At 41.1% G+C, this 18,853-nt stretch overlaps 1 protein-coding gene across 6 annotated transcripts in view; it reads right to left on the bottom strand.

Moving 5' to 3' along the window:
- Window positions 1-18,853, bottom strand: part of ITPRID1 (ITPR interacting domain containing 1) — a 129,504-nt gene that overhangs the window by 80,806 nt on the left and 29,845 nt on the right. For all 6 annotated transcript variants that reach the window (XR_016222594.1, XM_089315473.1, XM_089315474.1 and 3 more), the window contains 2 exons: window positions 17,423-17,471; window positions 17,074-17,117 (listed from right to left, as the gene is read on the bottom strand). Coding sequence is in view for 3 of the 6 variants with exons in the window: in XM_089315473.1 (XP_089171599.1) it covers window positions 17,074-17,117; window positions 17,423-17,471 (93 nt within the window). In the remaining 3 variants the exon portion in view is untranslated. Of the gene's footprint in view, window positions 1-17,073; window positions 17,118-17,422; window positions 17,472-18,853 lie in introns of those variants that run through there.

Below are 18,853 nucleotides of genomic sequence, written 5' to 3'. Positions count from 1 at the left end.
GCTATCAATGCATCTCAAAGACCTAACCAAACCAAACTAAACCTAAAACTAGTAGGAGAAAAGAAATAATTAAAATCAGTGAATAAACACAATTGAAACCAAAAAAAAGCAACACAAAAGATAAGCAAAACAAAAAGCTGGCTTTTGAAAAAATAAACAAAATTGGCCCAACTAACCAAAAAAGGAGGGAGAAGACCCAAATCAAGAACGTTAGAGATGAAAAAGGAAATGTAACAACAGAAAACACAGAAATAAAAAGAATCATCAGAAACTGCTACAAAGAGCTGTATGCCAACAAACCAGGAAACCTAGAAGTTGTTGAAGGATTCCTGGACACATGCAACCTACCTAAATTGAGCCATAAAGACACAGAAAACCTAAACAGACCAATAATCAGGATGGAAATTGAATCAGTAATAAAGAACCTCCCAAAAAAGAAAAGCCCAGGACCAGATAGCTTCACTGCTGAATTCTACCAGATATTTAAAGAACTAACTCAAATTCTTCTCAAGCTACTTTAAACAATGGCTTCATTCTATGAAGCCAGCATCACCTTAATTCCTAACCCTAGCAAAGATGCAATAGAGAAAGAGAACTACAGACCAATTTCTCTGTTGAATATAGACACAGAAATCCTCAACAAAATACTAGCAAATCAAAGCCAACAACATCAGAAAGATCATACCTGGACCAAGTGGGATTTATCTCTGGTATGCAGGGATGGTTCAACATTCACAAATCAATAAATGTGATATATGACATTAACAAGTTGAAGAACAACAACCATATGATTTTCTCAATAGATGAAGTGAAAGCATTTGATAAAATACAACACAGTTTCATGATGAAAACCTTGAGCAAATTTTATGTAGAAGGAATGCTTCTCAACACAATCATGGCAATTTATGACAAACCCATGGCCAGAGCCCTATTGAATGAGGAAAAGTTGGAAGTATTCCCGCTAAGATCCAGAACCAGAAAAGGATGCCACTCTCACCATTGCTACTGAAAGTTTTAGCCAGAGCCATTAGGCAAGAAAAAGAAATCAAAGGGATACCGATTGAGAAGGAGGAAGTCAAACTATCCCTATTTGCATATGACAAGATTCTATATACAGGGAATCCAAAAGACTCCACTAAAAGACTATTGGAATTTATAGAAGAGTTTGATAAAGTGGCAGGATATAAAATCAACACACAAAATTGAACAGCCTTTGTATACACAGACAATGCCACAGCTGAGAAAGAGTTTCTAAGATCAATCCCATTCACAATAACTACAAAAAAAATCAAATACCTTGGAATAAATTTAACCAAGGATGTCAAAGATCTCTATGATTAGAAGTAAAAAACATTAAAGAATAAATAGAAAAAGATAAAAAATGGAAATATCTTCCATGTTCATGGACTGCAAGAATCAGTATTATCAAAATGTCTACATTACTAAAAGCAATTTACAGATTCAATGTGATGCCAATCAAAATACCAAGGATATTCTTTTGAGACATAGAAACAATGATGCTGAAATTTATAAAGAAATACGGGAGGCCCCAAATAGCTAAAGCAATGTTATACAACAACAAAAGACGCTGGAGGCATCACAATACCAGATTTCAATATATACTACAGGGCAGTTATAATGAAAACAGCCTGGTACTGGTACAAAAACAGATGAATAGACCAATGGAAGAGAAGAGAAATGCCAGAAACTAATCCAAGCATCTACACCCAACTTATCTTTGACAAAGGAGCTAAAATCAATCCCTGGAGCAAGGCCAGTCTCTTAAGAAAAATGGTGCTGGGAAAACTGGATCTCCACATGCAGATATATGAAGCAATACCCCTACCTTACAGCTCACACAAAAATCCACTCCAAACAAATTAAAGACCTAAATCTACGACCATATACCATCAAATTATTAGAAAATTTTGGGGAACCCTGCAAAACATCAGCATAGGCAAAGAGTTCTTGGAAAAGTTCCCATAGGCATCGGCAATCAAAGCCAAAACTGACAAATGGGATTACATTAAATTGAAAAGCTTTTGTACTAAAAAAGAAACACTCAGGAATGTGAAGAGGCAACCAACAGAATGGAAAAAATTACTTGCAAACTATGCAATTGATAAAGCATTAATAACCAGAATATATAAACTTTTCAAGAAATTCAACAAAAGGCTAGCGCCACAGCTCAGTAGGCTAATCCTCCACCTGCGGAACTGGCACCCCAAGTTCTAGTCCCGATTGGGGTACCAGATTCTGTCCCGGTTGCTCCTCTTCTAGTCCAGCTCTCTGCTGTGGCCTGGGAAGGCAGTGGAGGATGGCCCAAGTCCTTGGGCCCTGCATCCGCATGGGAGACCAGGAGGAAGCACCTGGCTCCTGGTTTCAGATCGGCGCAATGTGCCGGCCGTGGCGGCCATTTAGGGGGTGAACCAATGGAAGGAAGACCTTTCTCTCTGTCTCTCTAACTCCGCCTATCAAAAAAAAAAAGAAGAAAAAGAAAAGAAAGAAATTCAACAATAACTAAATAAGCGAAACAGTTAAGAAATGAGCAAAGGTGCTGTACAGGCATTTTTCAAAAGAGGAAATCCAAAAGGCCAACAGACACATGAAAAAATGTTCAGGATCACTAGCCATCAGGAAAATGCAAATCAAAACCACAATGAAGTATCATCTCACCCCCGTTAGAATAGCTTTCATACAGAAATCAACAAAGAACAAATGCTGGCGAGGATGTGGGGGGAAAAGGTACCTTAATCCACTGTTGGTGGGAAGGTAAAATGGTAAAGCCACTAAGGAAGACAGTGTGGAGATACCTCAGGAATCTGAATATAGACCTATCATATGACACAACAATCCCATTCCTGCAAATTAACATAAGTGAAATTAAATAAGCAGATGAAAGAGTTATCTGTACCCCCATGTTTATTGCAGCTCCATTCACAATAGCGAAGATATGGAATCAACTCAGATGTCTGTCAACTGAAGACTAGATAAAGAAATTATTTGATATATACACCATGGAATACTACAGAGCAGTTAAAAAAAAAAACACAAAATTCGGTGGTTTGCTACAAAATGGATGAAACTGGAAAACATCATACTTAGTGAAATAAATCAGTTCCAAAAGGATAAATACCATATGTTCTCTCTGTCCTGTGATAACTAATAGAGCAGAGCACCTAAAAGGCAATCTATAGAAGTGAAATTTACACTTTGCGAAGCAATGACTTTCAACAGCCTTTGTCTCAACTGTTGAGGAACAGGTTTTTTGTTTTTTTTTTTTTCATATTATTTTCATACTATTGAACTCTTTACTTAACATAGAGTTAATCATATGTGTATAAATTTGATTGAAAATAGATACTAGTAAAAAAAAAAAGAATGGGACTAGGAGAGCAAGGAAGAAGAGGTTTGGGAGAGTGGAGGGGAAGGCATGTATGGTGGGAAGAATCACCATGTCCCTGAAGTTGTAATTGTGAAATGTATGAAGTTTGTATTTCTTAAATAAAAGTCTTCTAGGGGGGGGAAACAAATAAGATGAGTAATGCCAAATGTGGAGTTTTGAGAAAAAGATTAATTTAGGGGCATTTGTCTGAATTTTAGCTGATCATTTGAAGAAAATACGTAACTACATCATAAAACATCCTAGAGTATAGTGACCAAGGGTGAAATAAATACAAAAGCAAATGGCCATAATCACAGTTATTGTGATATAAATGTGATGCTTCTAAAATTTTGTATGTGATATCTGGTACATATATTCACATCAAAAAGAATATAAAAGGCTGGCGCCGCGGCTCAGTAGACTAATCCTCTGCCTTGCGGCACTGGCACACCGGGTTCTAGTCCCAGTTGCCCCTCTTCCAGGCCAGCTCTCTGCTGTGGCCAGGGAGTACAGTGGAGGATGTCCCAAGTACTTGGGCCCTGCACCCCATGGGAGACCAGGAGAAGCACCTGGCTCCTGTCTTCGGATAGACGCGGTGCGCCGGCCACAGCGGCCATTGGAGGGTGAACCAACGGCAAAGGAAGACCTTTCTCTCTGTCTCTCTCTCTCACTGTCCACTCTGTCCACTCTGCCTGTCAAAAAAAAATATATATATATATAAAAGAATACCTGACTCAAACATTGCACCAGATCGAAAATGAAGCATAACACCAGTCTGTTTTTCCTATTATATTCATAGTTTTAGAACTTCAGATCATGGCAGAAAGAGACTAACAACATATGAAATCTTTTTGCAAATGTCTGACGATTTAAATAAATTTACTGGAGTTGTTGCACAGGATATCTTCTTCCATTTAGCTCTTCCTTCACCTAGGAGGCACCTCTAGGATCTGGATTTTGAAAGCTCCAAATCTCATTCCATAAGATACTATTAACCCATTGCAGTTCACTGACCTCCGCTCTGTGTTGGTGCTTCTCAAACTTGTTTTTAATAAACTTAGTGTCACAATGAACTAATAATAAGCTGTCCAAATGGAAGGTAAAATATTTACCATTTCAAACATTTTTTCCATTTCTCCCTGCCCTTCTTCCTACCAGCAGCATCTCTACTGCTTTGCCTGTAAGGCACAAGGTCAGCCCCCATTTATGGTTCCTATAGTTCATCTGGAGAGTTTCTGAGCCTCTCTCTCATGTCCTAAAATATCTCGAGTCTAAAACATTTTACAGTGTCATCTGCCAGTACCACCATTCTTGTCACTGCCTCAGTGTTTTCTGGTTGGGTACTATTACCATGGGTTTCCTGGAATGTGTGAATGAACATATGTGTGGGCCAGGAATCTGACATTGGGATCTTGCTCAAATGGTCAGTGAGGTAATGACCCATTCTCAGATACTGATGCAAAGAGTATCTCAGCTTAAGTTTTCAAGCAGCCTAACCCTATAGCAAATCTAGTCATCTAGGTTCCTTCATGGGACTCTAGGACATCTACTGGTCCCTGGCCAGAGACCACACCCTCTTCCCTGCCCCCACTGTTGGAAGCAGTCTGCTTGCCAGGACACCCAGGGCAACCCCCAAGAGGAAAAGAAGTCCCTCAAGTAAACGGGTTTTCTCGGGACTGGGCAACGTGGGTCTGGAATGGTTGCAGTGGGGGTCTTCTTACTTGATGACACTTATGACAGCCTTACAGCTTTAGCACCAGCTTGGCAAAGGACTCTCCCACCTTCCACTGTACTGAGAGCACCCTGGGAGGCTCAGCCACCACTGACAGGGGACAACAGGTGGGATGTTTGACCCTTTTCCTGAACCCCTTCTTCACGGATCTAGAAATATAGTTCTTACATTCTGTCCTATATTCCCAACACTCTTGCTTAAAATGACACAACTGTCTATCTATAGCCATTCAGACATAGCCCTCTCTGCTGCCAAGCTCAGGTTTTGGATAAAACCAGGCCCGGGAAAACTGATACAACTTTTTAAAACTCATACGATAAGTCTGATTTTTTTTTTTTAAACTGTGGCAAAATCATTAAAATTAATTGGGTTTACAGCTTAACTTCTATTTTATATTCCCAAGTTCCCTAGGTCCTGAGAGACCATGTGGTATTTTCACAGTGCTACTGTGTGTTTACTTCGTGATGGTGGTGGAAGCGGAGACTTCCTTTCCAGGCCTGGGACCTAGGCAGTTGAGAGTCCTGCACTGGCCTATGTGGCTCTATTATTCCTTGCCTGTTGGAATAATTTGTCAGTCCTCTACCCCCACCAACTATGTTAATTTGTGAACTTTTTGGAGCTTACTGCAGTCAGGTTCTTCTTCCCTTTGCCTGTTTTCAATAATGAACTTGAATGAGGAAGCACAAGCTGGTGGCCCATGATGTGCTGGTTCCCACAAGGACTGGGACTTCTAGACTTTCCTTAAAACTTGGAAGAGCCAGCAGGACCAATCCAGGTGTCTTCAGGGAGGCAATCTGTTGAAGGCAAGGCGCTCTCCAATTTTATGCATTTCCTTCCCTCCTGCTTTGCTCATTAGCAATTACCTGCTTGGCTTCTGGAAGCATTGGAGTTGGCTACCTCTGAAAGGAATACGGATCTCATGCTCACTGAATGCCATAATGTAAGCAGCAGACTCCTCCTGTTACCCTAGATTTCCCCACATTTCTGCAGGCACCTGCCTGAGGTTGCCCCAGGTAGAAGGTGAGACCCTTACAAAGGTATTTTCACTCACCACACAAACCCCTGCTGGCTAGGAACTCCTCAGTTTCATACTTGGTTTCTCTCATTTCTCAGTTTTCACATTTTCTCCTTCTGGGATACCCTTGAAAGGTTTGTAAAACTAGAATTTACTCTCTAAAACCTGGAAAGATGGAGGAGGGAAAAGGTACTACTTCCACAAGTTTCCTAGATTTTAGTTTGGGTAAAAATTAAAGTGGAAAAAAAGTGTCCCTTCTCTATTCAATATATCCCATCCATGGGTTAAACTGCTGGTTCTGGTTCCCTTTTAGATATGGGAGTCTCCAGCCACCCTCCCTTCTGTTAGGTGGACTTCTGCCATCTGAAGCAGCAGACACTGCACTTAACCCTGCAGAATGTATTACTGGAGAAGATGTAGTTAGATATGCAGAAGGCACTAATTAGCACCTTTATTGGCTTAGAAAGCATTTTTATTTTGGTTTTCCTAAGCATTTCTGACTGATTCATGGAAGACATTTGGTTCTTTGGAATATCGTCCAATAGACTAATCAGATTACATTTTCACAGGGCTCTAAAATCATAGCATTCTCCAGCTTTCTGTATATTTAACTCCTGCACGGCCAGGACACTTTGTAGAGGTGGTCAGCAGTACTGGTTACTTCCATTAGCAAATTATTAATCCATATTATAAAAAGAGAGACATATTCTGACATTCATGCCCAATAGGCATGTTTTGCTGTTCTTTACCCACAAATCTTTTTCCAAATGCTGTTCTTCTTCCTCCCCCACTCCACTGCTATAAGGCTGTGTCCCCTCAAGCCTGAGTACATATGTGCCAATATGTGCCCTGTTTTCTTCCCAATACGTGCCCTGTCTTCCAAGAGAAACCCTGGCATTTGCCATTCCACTTCTTGGTGTAGTGTGTTCAGAACTCATTGCAACAGCAATGACAAACGTGTAACACACTTGCTTCAATTTCCTGTCACCACACCTACGGCAGTTATCATCAATTATCATCCCGAATTATTCATGGCTCTCATTCTGGGTGAAAAAAGAGATGGCATCAAAATTCTATTCAGCCCAATGCCCCACCATAACTACCTATCCATCTGAACCAGAACCTGACGTGACTTTTCTGTGCCATCCCAGCCCTAAGATACCACACATGAGCCCCTCTTTCTTAATTTTCAGACATTTGTCATCTCCCATGCTCTGTTTAACAAGAACATTTTCATATTGCTCCCTAGCATAAAACAACTGCTCTGCTCTGGTCACTTCCACACGCTTTTCTTCATACATTTAGCTTTCTTGTTTCTGTGGCTTTGTTCAATTTCCTATTTTTTCCACTGAATTCAATTTTCTTGCTTTGTTTCTTTGTTCAAAACCATATCCCTCGTTCACTGACTCACTGAAATCTCACCTCTTCTGTGAAGATTTCTAGACCTGACAGAATCATCTTCACTACATTTCAGTATGATGTTCTGTTGAAGAGCTTTGGGGAAACCAGATGACTTAGGATTATTCCTGTGCCCCTTTGGCTGAGAGTTTTGCCAGTGACACGGATCATACCTCTACTGATTTAGGCAACGCAGGCCAAGAATCACCTGGGTAAGAACACATAATGGATGTTGCTTGGGTTCAGGGAAGAGGCTGTCAGGGCAGAAGTGAGGAAGGGTCTTGTAGAGGCTATGAGATTGATTTGGATCAAGTCTCAAAAGAAGGACAAGAAGTGAAAAGAAAAGAAAGATAGAAGACTAGAGGAATTGGATGAAAAGATAACTAGGAATATAATGAGAGGGGATGAGAACAGAGGGTCTTGTATAAAAGATAGTAGAGGTTATATCTTGAATTCTAATGGTTCTGACATCCTTGAGAGCAAGCCCTAGCCACATATTTTATATCTTTGTACCTTTCACCTATAATAGCTCTTTTCTATAAATGCTTTTATTGACAAGCCCTAAGGGACTTTTCATGTTTAATTGGATATATTTTGACCTTTTCTAACAGTATATAGACTACAAATTTAGAATTTGGTTTTATAAGTTCTTATTATTTAACAAATTTTTCCTGGTTACTCTCAGATCTCTCTAGAGATTGGAGAGGAAATTTACATGTAAAAAGGACAAATGAGTTAATCATCCATCATCTAGTAACCAACCCCAAACATATCTTTAATAGAAGCTATTAAAGTTCTATTGTTTTTGCCTTCACAGTTTTGCTTAAACAAAAAAATGTCAATTATACTGTCCCACATTTTGAATGCATATTCACTGTGTGTCAATATTTTGTTTTGTAATGACAATGCACTTACATAATCAGAGTATTGGTGTTTGATTTCTTCTCTGGTGGTGGAACTGAGTTTTCCACAAACCAGATACTCTTGGAATTTCTTCTCTTCAGCTTAAATGTAGGATCCTGAGATTAAGAGTGGGTCTGCCACCTGGGAAGCAGAACTTTAACATCCAACAACATGGTCACTTGAGTGCCACAACTGACCCCAAGAAGCTCTGAATGCCCTAGTTTCCTTGAGACTACAGGAAGATTCTGAATTCACAATGAATCCAAAGTGAGAATCAGTTGTGTTTACTCGTGATCATTAAGGGAAGTTCTAATCTATATCCTGTGGTGATCAGTCTTGGAAAGGGAAAAGACAGAGTTGGAAGAAGCCTGTGAAGCTATTCCCTGTGTGTCACCCGTGTGTCCTGAGCAAACAAAGCCCTGACTGCCAGCCCATTCAGCTAAGATGCCCTCTGATTTGGAAAGAGACAGGTCATAAGGTGAGAGCACACCCTTTGTGAAGTGCTTTGGTGAGACGGGTTATAAGCAGCAAGGGCCTCTATACAACCTCTTGTAGTTGTTAAAATGGATACAGAAAAAGTTGCAATGGAAAGTATCTGCCACAGCTCAAGTTCTACCTGCACATAATGTTGGATATGCAGTGTTTCACGGGAAGAAATCTCAGAGTCCCAAGGCAAGAGGTCCCACAGGCTGTGTCCACAACTCCAAGGATGCCAGAGGAAGACACCACACAGACCCCAGCTCATCTCATTTATGGATGATTCCCATCAGTCTACTGCAACAGTGCCCATGGAAGGGTGTTTGGCAAGCCATTTGTCTCATAAGAGGTTACTATCTACAATATGTAAAGAACTCCTTGAGCGTAGCAACAACAAAGATGAAATCCTCTTTTGTCCCCACTTTCCTTATAGGAATAATTTGTTGAATGCTCCCTTTCACCTCACAACTCCTCAGAGCAGTTTTCTGTCTCTACTTCCTTTACTCCCATTCCCATGTGAAAACTTTTTCCCCACACCCTTCTCAAGGCTGCTGCTGACTTCCACTGGCAAATCAATTGGCCAGCTCTTTGTTCTCCTGTGTGATCCACTAACAACTGATGGTGCTGAACATTTTGCTAATACAGTGACTTCTATTGCCTACCAGACACTTCTGCCCTGTTTCTTTGTTTATCCTGTGACCCAACCCTCCTCCTTTTCTGGTTATTCACACCTTCCTGGCCTTTCTTCTATCTGTACTCACCAGCTTGATGATCTCATCTGGTCTTCTAGCTTTAGACATCATCTACATACCAATTAGTCCCACCATCATATAGAGATATTCTTAAATCTTTCTCTGCAATGCCAGATTTGTATTTCCAGCTACCATATGTTCAACAGTATCTCCTTAGGTATCTTTGAAGCATTCAAATCATACCATGCCTAAAACTGAATTTCCCATCTCTTACTCCAAGCCTGAAGTACACAGTGACTCCTGTTGTTGACTTAACAATTTGACACTCTTGTTTATGGCATCAGTCATCTCCCTAGGCTCTAGTCATGAGTTGCCAAGGCTACGGAAGCCTTTTGAGTTCGCCGACTTTGATCTTATTCCAACAGGGTCAAAGTCAAAGTGGAAGTTCTCTCCTCCCTTCAGAGAAAGGTACCTCCTTCTTTGATGGTCCATGATTTCCACTGAGATCTCACTTGCAGAGATCTTTCATTTAGGTTTTGTGTGTGTGTGTGTGTTTTTACCAGAGTGTCTTGGCTTTCCATGCCTAAAACACTCTCATGGGATCTTCAGCCAGATCCAACTGCCTTAAGGGCTGATTCTGAGGCCAGAGTGCTATTTAGGATATCTGCCATTCTATGAGTCTGCTGTGTATCCCGCTTCCCATGTTGGATCGTTCTCCCACCCATCTTTCCAAATGCTTGTGCAAAATTTGTGACAATCATGTTTGGACTTCTTTCATATCCTACATCCAATCCACCAGCATATTCAATGTTCAGTCCTGTCTAGTTTGCAAATATATCCAGAATCTAACACCAACATCTACCTTTCTCTCTCTCCTCCTCCCTCTCTCTTTCCTTCTCCCTCTTCATGACAACTGCTACTACCCTGGTCCAAGTCCACATCTTTTCTCCCCAATTCTTTATTAACCTTTTAACTGTATTCTCTGCTTCTACTCTCTCAAACTTCCCCTCTCTCCACAGTGTATTACATGAATCGAAGTCAGAATTATCCTGTTAAAAAGGATCAACATTGGTGTAGGTATTTGGTTTAGTGGTTAAGACACTGGTTAGGATATCCAATTCTACATCAGAGTACTTGGCTTCAGTACTTGGTTCCAGCTCCTGATTCCAGCTTCCTGCTAATGTGGACCATGGAAAGCAGTGGTGACTTCTCAACAGCTGTGTTCCTGCCACCCATGTGGGAGACTTTGAGTCAATTCCTGGTTCCTAGGAATTTGGGGGATGAACCAGTGGATGGAAGTGCTCTCTCATCAATCAATCAATCAAATATAATCAATATAACACCACTGTTTTGTATAAAAACACTTTGAAGTATTTATTAATCATGCTGATTATAAGCCAAAATACTTATGGTGATATATTTGACAATAAATTATTTGACTTCCTGAATAATTTTTTAACTCTTAGCCCTCTTATATCTTCCCAGATCAATTAGTTATAATTATTGAGGCCTCCTAGCTATTTCTGAAATACGGAGGCAAGTTTCCACCCCATGGCCTTTGCACATACATCTCATATGCTTGGAACTTCTCATCCCCAAATAAGCAAATGTTTTGTTCCTTCACTTCTCTCAGGCAACTGCTGAAAGTTAGCCTCATATGAGATACTTCATCTGATCATCTATTCTCATAGTATGCTACATATTTATTTATCTGTTATGTTTACTACCACCTACATTTCCCCAGTCCTAAAGAAGCACCTGTTTTGTGTTAGGCATTCAATACATATTTCTAAATATTTAGAATGGAATCAAAGGGTCCTATCAGAAAGTTTGTGTGCCTGTGGGCAAAGAAGAAGAGTTTGTAATATGTTGGTACTCCAGTCTCCAGCGTAAGTCTAAGGCTTAAGAAGATATCTAAACTGTAGGAGGAAGGGTTATTTCATTTCTATCATGGGTTTTACATGACACAGAATACTAGTGATACTGTCTAAATCCACAGGTGATACCCACACGGTACAAGGGAAATATGAGTGTTGCTAAAAATTCTGCAAGAAATGGAGCACCATATGGGCTCAAAAGTAATGATGGAGGTGCCCAGAGGAGTAGAACATTATTCTAGGAAATGTTGAGACATCTTGTCTTTGTGCTGACACCAAGCTGATTCTATAGAAGTAGCAGCAGATAGGAACTCATTCACGGATATTCCCGTGGCATCCAACAGCTCCCACCCACAACTATGGGCGATATTTTGCAGATACATCCTGTCTTACCTAGATCAGGCAATTATCCACCAATTGCACTGTAATCCAATTGATAACCTACAGACTGGAGAGACCTCAGGCAAATTGAGTTATCGGTGCTATTTATAGGTTAACTTCAGAATATTTTTGTACCTGTTTCTTTTTTTTTTTTTTGTAAAAGGATTTATCTATTTGAAAAGCTGAGAGAGAGAAAGAGAAAGCCAATGAATGTGAGAGAATCTTTTATCTGCTGGTTTATTCATCAAATGGTTGCAATGGCAAGGGCTGAGCAGGCCCAAAAATAGGAACCTGGAACTCTTTCCAGGGTCTCCAATGTTGGTGGCAGGGGCCCAAGTAATTGGGCAATATTCACTGCTTTCCCAGGCACATTAACAGTTAGCTTGAATGGAAGTAGAGCAACTAGGACTCAAACCAGAACCATGGTGTAGTATGCTTGTGTTGTAAGCAGTAACTTAATCTGCTATGTCACAACACTGGCCCCCTTTGTACCTATTTCTAACTTTCAGAACTGTTTGTAATCAATAACTTTTCTTTAAATAAGTATCTATTCTATGTATCTGTAGGCTAAATGGAATATGTTGTAGAATATATCTGAACATTCAAACCTTAAATTTAGTGAGCATCCATTTCTATCAGCCAAGACTGACTAACAGAAATAAGGAAAAGTTGCAAATAAACTTAAGGGCCATTGATTTACACAAGTGTGCAGTCATTGAAGACAGAGTAGCTTCTAAAAGGAAGAGTGTGAACTTTGAAAGCAGTTTTGAATTCAGATCATGTCTTCATTTCTTATAGGCTTTAGAAAAATTCTGTAAAATTTCTCTTTCCTCAATATGTAATGAGGCTGATCATCCCGCTTTTTAAAAATTTCACTTATTTAAAAATGCACATAGATAGGACATTCACTGGTTACTCCCCAAATGCCTTCAACAGCTGAGGCTGAGCCTGGCTGAAGCTAGGAGCTGAGGAACTAACCCAGATCTCATGAGAATGGCAGAGATCCAAGTACTTGAGTCATCACTTGCTGTGTCCCAGGGTGTACATTAGCAGGAAGCTGGAATGGCAAATGGAGCCAATACACAAACTGAGACCTCTGCTAAAAGTTGCTGGCATCCCAATCAGTCACTTAACTGCTAAGACAAATGTCTGCTTCTCCTTGTTAAAAGTTTAATCTCTGAGAGGCAGAGAGACAGAGACAGTCATTTTATTTTGAGGTGTTTTATTTTTGGCAATTTTTAAATATGCAAAAAGCACTTGATATATAATTACTAGTTGTAATGATTATACTATTTTTATTTTTTAGTCTGAAATGTAGGGAGATAAAAAGATGTGGGATGTCAGAAGTCTAGGGAACCTCAGAAAAATACGACCACCAGAGTTTTCTAATTATCAAGCATTAATTTCTCACTCTTGTCCATTTTCTAAGAACTTGTTATTATAATTGAAATTTCTATAATGAAAGTAATAACTTCTTATTAATTTCCATAGGAATTATTTGATGTATTGTCAATTTTACTAAGGTATAATTGACAAAAATTGTATATACTCAAGGTTTACAATGTGTTTTGATATACATGTACACTGTCAAATAATTACCACAATCTAAAGCTAATTACCTATCACTTCACATAACTACCTTTCTTAAAGGTAATAATACTTAAGATTAATGGTTGCAGTTTAAAATCAACTATTTGTAAAAAGAGAATACTTAGAATCTACTGCCTTTGCAAATTTCAAATACACAAGGCATTATGGTTGACACTATGCTATACATTAGGGCTCCAGAACTTATTCAGTTTAGGATCCTTTGACCAAGTCAATCCATCTTTTTTATTTTACTATCCAGATGTGGCCCTCTTGCCTTTCCAGAGGGCACCTGACTGACTTCTGAAATTGTACATCAAAGACTGGCTTCTCCAGTGGGCTGGGGTGGCCCTGGAGGAATGGTGCAAGCAGGGGTCTGAGGTGCAGTGGCTCGCATGCCGCCCATGCTCTGACTTCTCCAACAGGGATGCCGTTACAGGGCTCTTCTCCCAGGGGTTTCCACACAGACACATACAGTAAATTGCATCAATCTAGAGAAGCAGCAAGGCTGGGCATCCAGGCAGATCTACACGCGAATCTCAGCTTCCTTCCCTGCCAACTGTGCCACTTTGGGCAAGTTACTTTCCCTTTCTCAGCCTCGCTTTCCTTCTTGCAAAATTTAATGATGGTAATAATTCTTCTCAGAAGACAGTTCTGCAAACAAGATAACTTACACACAGTACCGGGTATGTGTGCCCTCCGTGTAATTTTTTTTTCCCTTCCCAGTTCAATTGACTAAGAGGATGAAGTGCCAAAGGTGAGGGGTTTCACCAAGCACAGGGGTAGTAGACAAGAAGGGAAATGGGCTAGACAGTTTCCAGCCTGATAAAAACGAGAGGCCAGGCAGCCACAGAGGAGCCCGGAAGGCAGAGTCACCAAGAAGGCCATGTCCCACCTTGGCCATCACAAGTAGGAAGGAACTCAGAGCAGGACTCTGAAGCCCCCCTTCCCTATTTTACTTCAGCCTGCTCCAAGGCCAGGAGACCCACTAAAATGCTTTCTGTGGGAGACTCCAGAGCACCTGGGAGATGAACAGACACCTGCATCCTGTTGCCCAAGTGTACCATGCAAAGCCTCTGACATGGAATGAGCAAACCAGCCTCAGACGGAATCCCACTTGCGGCAGGCTGAACGTGTCCTCTGGAATTGATTTTCACCTGGAACCTGAGAATGTGCCCTGATGAGAAACAGAGACTCTGGGGCTGTAATCAGTGCAGCTCACACTGGCTGAGGAAGAGTCCTCCCGCCAGTGACCGGTGTCTAACGAGAGATGACGCTAAGGAGGGGTGGAGACTGGGGAGGAAGGAGGCAGCCAGAAGCCAGGGGCCCCAGTGCTGCCAGGAGCCTCTGGGAGCTAGGCGGGCAGGGAACGAGTTCGAAGAGGAAGCATGACTTGACCCCGGCTTGGGACTCCCAGCCTCCATACCTCTGAGAAGTTAACTTTCCGTGGGTTCAAGCCAGCTGTGTGTGGCAATTTCAACGACCTCCTTGGGACACTAATGGACTACCCAACACCCCGTGGGGATGGACCAGTCCCGTCAGGCTCCTCCCCCCGGTCATGACTTCTTCCTCAAAGTTCCTGTCCATGTACCCAGTTTTCTCCCTGCACTCTCAGCCCCAGCGCCCCCGTTCCTAGTGCTGTTCTCATGCCCACTCCTCCGCAGAGTGTCCCTTTCACAAGGCTCACGGCCACACCAGGGCGGGGAGGGGCTCAGGGAGGCTGGGCCTTCAGGGCCTCCACCACCCTGAAAAATCTGTGACCAAAACCACAGTGCTTGACTGTTCTGTGCCCCAGATTCTTCCCCACTGCAACACAAACTTACGAACCAGCAGTGCTACCACACGGGCCACTGGGTTTAAAATGTGATGGATGAGAGCGGGCCTGGGGAAGCTGAAGGCTCAATTAAACTGGCAGGAAGCTACTGCATTGCTGTTAGAGGCCTTGGTGAAGACAAACCAGCTGCCCGAGTGACACAGTGCCCTTCTGACCCGAGAGCCACGCTGTCCAGGCCTTTACCTCATGTCTGAGCCTTTGCAGGCCACTGACTTGGTTGAGCAGGTAATGGGCCACAATTTATCTTCAATTTCTGGAAAATGAAGATTTGAATGTAGTTACTGATGACCCAGAACCAGGGCCAGGCCTCCAACCACGACCTTGGCAATGAGATAGGGAATGCTGCTTATGCCCTGGCTTCTTCTTGAGTCTGGACTATTACGAAAGAGAAATACTTAAACTCAATTTATTGGCAAATATCTTTAGATTTTGACTTCCTGGTGAATTCTTATGTTTAAAGAAACCAGCTCTGTGAAGAAGGGCATTTTACAGATACTGAATTTCTTTTAAAAAGTAAAATATACTGGGCCTTCACTGTGACATAGCAGGTAAAGTCACTGCCTGTGATCCTGGCATCCCCCATAAGTGCTAGTTCCTATCCCGCGCCTACTTCACTTCCAATCCAGCTCTCTGCTAATGGCCTGGGAAAAGCAGTAGAAGATGGCCTAACTGCTAGGGACCCTGCTACCCAGAGGGAGACCTGAATGAAGCTTTGGATTCCTGGCTTTGGCCTGGCCCAGCACTGGCAGTTGCAGCCACCTGGGGGATGAATCAGAAGATGCACGATCTCTCTGTCTCCCTCTCTCTCTCTGTAACTCTGACTTTCAAATAAATAAATAAATCTTAGCAAAAATAAAAAAGTAAAAAATACCAAACTTGAACTGGTTTGTACCCAGTGGCTGATATTAATTTAAGATGGCAGTGATGAAAGTGAAATAATCAAAACCAGCAAAGTGACAAACTAATAATTTCCTCCATGATTAAATTCCTAATTTAGATCATTTTTAACATGTATGTTCCTCATGGCAGCCATAGCATTTCATCAACTTTAAAATGGCTTTTTTTTTCACAGCTTAACATCGATAAAATCAGCATATGTCTTGTAGTCCCCATTCCTTTTCATTTACAATTTTTTTTTATTCTTTCAATCTGAGTGGTACTTAAAATATTAGTGTGTCTTGTAACTTATGGGTCTTAGATTCCATGAATTATGGTATTTCATTTGAGGAAGGTGGAATCTGTGAGATTTGCAATTAAATTTCTTTTTCTTTTTATAACGTTCTTATTAAATCTCAGTGGAACAAGTCTGACACATTTTCTGCCTCAGAAACACTTGTTCTGTTTACTGTAGAATTCAGTCATTTGCTCAGCTCCAAGAACCAATGCATCATCACAAACAGAGGCTCTAAGTGGAATTTTGAGACCAAAGAATGGGAAGAAACGGAAGTGAAGTATGAAGAAAAATTGAGCAATTTCATGTCTACAGGTTCATCTCGGAAACATTTTCATGGAACCCACTGAGCTTTGTGCCACGGTCTGGGCTCCCAGACGAGGTGGCCAAAGCCCTGGGTCAGCCCCAGTGTGCTGCTGTGAAGACGCCTATCCCTGCTGGGGCTCAGGCCCATCTATTAAACAAGGGGATTTAGCTGGACAGATCTTGAGGTCTGAAATATTGCTAAGAGCCCCCAAGAAGCCTCATTTAGGCAGACTTATCCCCACAGACATTTTCTCACCCATGTATCTCTCACTCGGTTCCTCAAAGACTAACTGCTCCCAGGCTCCCTGGTCTTACCAGTGTGGCCAATAACTCGCTGAACGTTGTCATCTGCAGAGACACTGCAAAGAAACCAAAGCATCCGGAGTCAAACAGGCTTTGTAAATAAAATACATTCACTGCTTTTTAAATAGAGCCAATGGGAGCAAATGCAGAGCAAGATTAAAACCAATGATGGTTAGAGATTGAAATGGAATTTTATTTTTGTACTTTTTAACTGACATATGACTTTTGCAATAAAAGGTAATTCTTCACATACTCAATTAAATCAAAAATCCCCACACATTTGTCCTGCCCAGGCAGGGTTATCCATATTGTTTTCATGGATCTTAGCAAGAGAAACATATAAGGCACCAAGAAAACTTACAAGAATCCAGAGTCCAGCCACTGCTGAGTATTTTCTTGTTTGGAGTCTTCTACAAATGAGAACATTACCAGTTAGTAAAGCACAACCAGCTAAAAATGACTCAACTCTGTTATTCGGCCAGCCCTCAATAACTCTAAGTCCTACATATTTAGTCACATGTTTCTATAAGCATATTCATTTTTCCCCTGAAAGCAAAACCTCCTGTTTTCCATAATCAGCCTTTACTGAGAATGGAGTATAAACTTGTTCAAACACTACCTTAAAACACACACACATACACATAGAGAGGGAGAGGAAGAGGGAGAGGGAGAGAGAGGGAGAGAATGTGAAAGAGAAACAAAAACAAATCTGTGAAGAGCAAAAGATGTTACAATAATTTTAAGTTACCTGGTGTGAATACAATGGGAGAAAAGGCACAGGAGACTTTTGTCTTCCTCTTGTTGGGTATAAATCACCATGGAGCCTCTCATTATTGAATCATGACATTTACCTAAGGCAACTAGCCAGTGATGTTTATTTGCAAGGAGTTCTCTGCCAGGTCAGAAACCAAATTTGCATTCATTCCAGGGACAAATTACACTAGAGTCCCTGGATTGCCAAAGGCACCGTGTGTTAAAAAGGCACCAGTCTTTTAAGGTGAATCTTTATCAGTGGCTCAACAAATAGTCAATGGGCAAAAAGTAGAAGATATCAAGGTGGCACTTCCTGTTAAATGTTTATTTCCATTCTGGTTGCCTGCTGGGCTGATTTTCTTTGACTTTATCCTACCAAATAGTGAAGTACCTGAATTACACGTCACAGGTGAACCAAAAAGCCAGGTGGACATGGCAGATTGTTCTTCTTTAACAGAAGTGCCATGAAGGGCAGAATGAGTTGCATGATGGACAAAATAGACAACTATCCAACAGTTGTGAGAGTAGTTCAAGAAATTTGTGGAAAAATAGAATTAAAAGATGCTTGTGTGGGTTCACAAAAATTTGAAATCCAGGCAATTTTTCTTAATATGCATTTTCCATGAACTTTTTTGAAGACTCCTCATGCATCATGATGAGGGGAGAAGTCTTTTCTTAGTTATTACTCTTTAAGTTATTAAGAAGTTAGCAATACCTCATGCAAGACCCAAGGAGCCTATTAATAATGTATGCAATTTCCTGAAAGAAGCTTCAGGCCTCCGACATGGAGCCCGTGCAGCCTCAAGGTCCTAGTGACAGAAGATGAAGGGATATGGAAATGTGAAGAGAGCAGCATTCATTCCACAGTTGGTCTATTTCTACAGAGGTCTGTGTTCTGAGTGTTCACAGAGAAAGTCAGAAGTGCCCATTCCATAGAAATTTCCAGCATAATGCTAGGTACACCGGTCGTTTCAAAGCCAAGTCTTTGTTCCAAAATCATCTTCTCCTAGACAAAAGTGCCCCTGTGTTCCTCACTACC

The sequence above is a fragment of the Oryctolagus cuniculus genome, chromosome 16, assembly GCF_051225735.1.
Source record: "Oryctolagus cuniculus isolate XC-2025 breed Fujian yellow rabbit chromosome 16, ASM5122573v1, whole genome shotgun sequence".
NCBI classification, from domain to species: Eukaryota; Metazoa; Chordata; class Mammalia; order Lagomorpha; family Leporidae; genus Oryctolagus; species Oryctolagus cuniculus.
The sequence above is the reverse complement of the archived record's forward strand: the minus strand, read 5'-3'. Positions and strand labels throughout refer to the sequence as shown.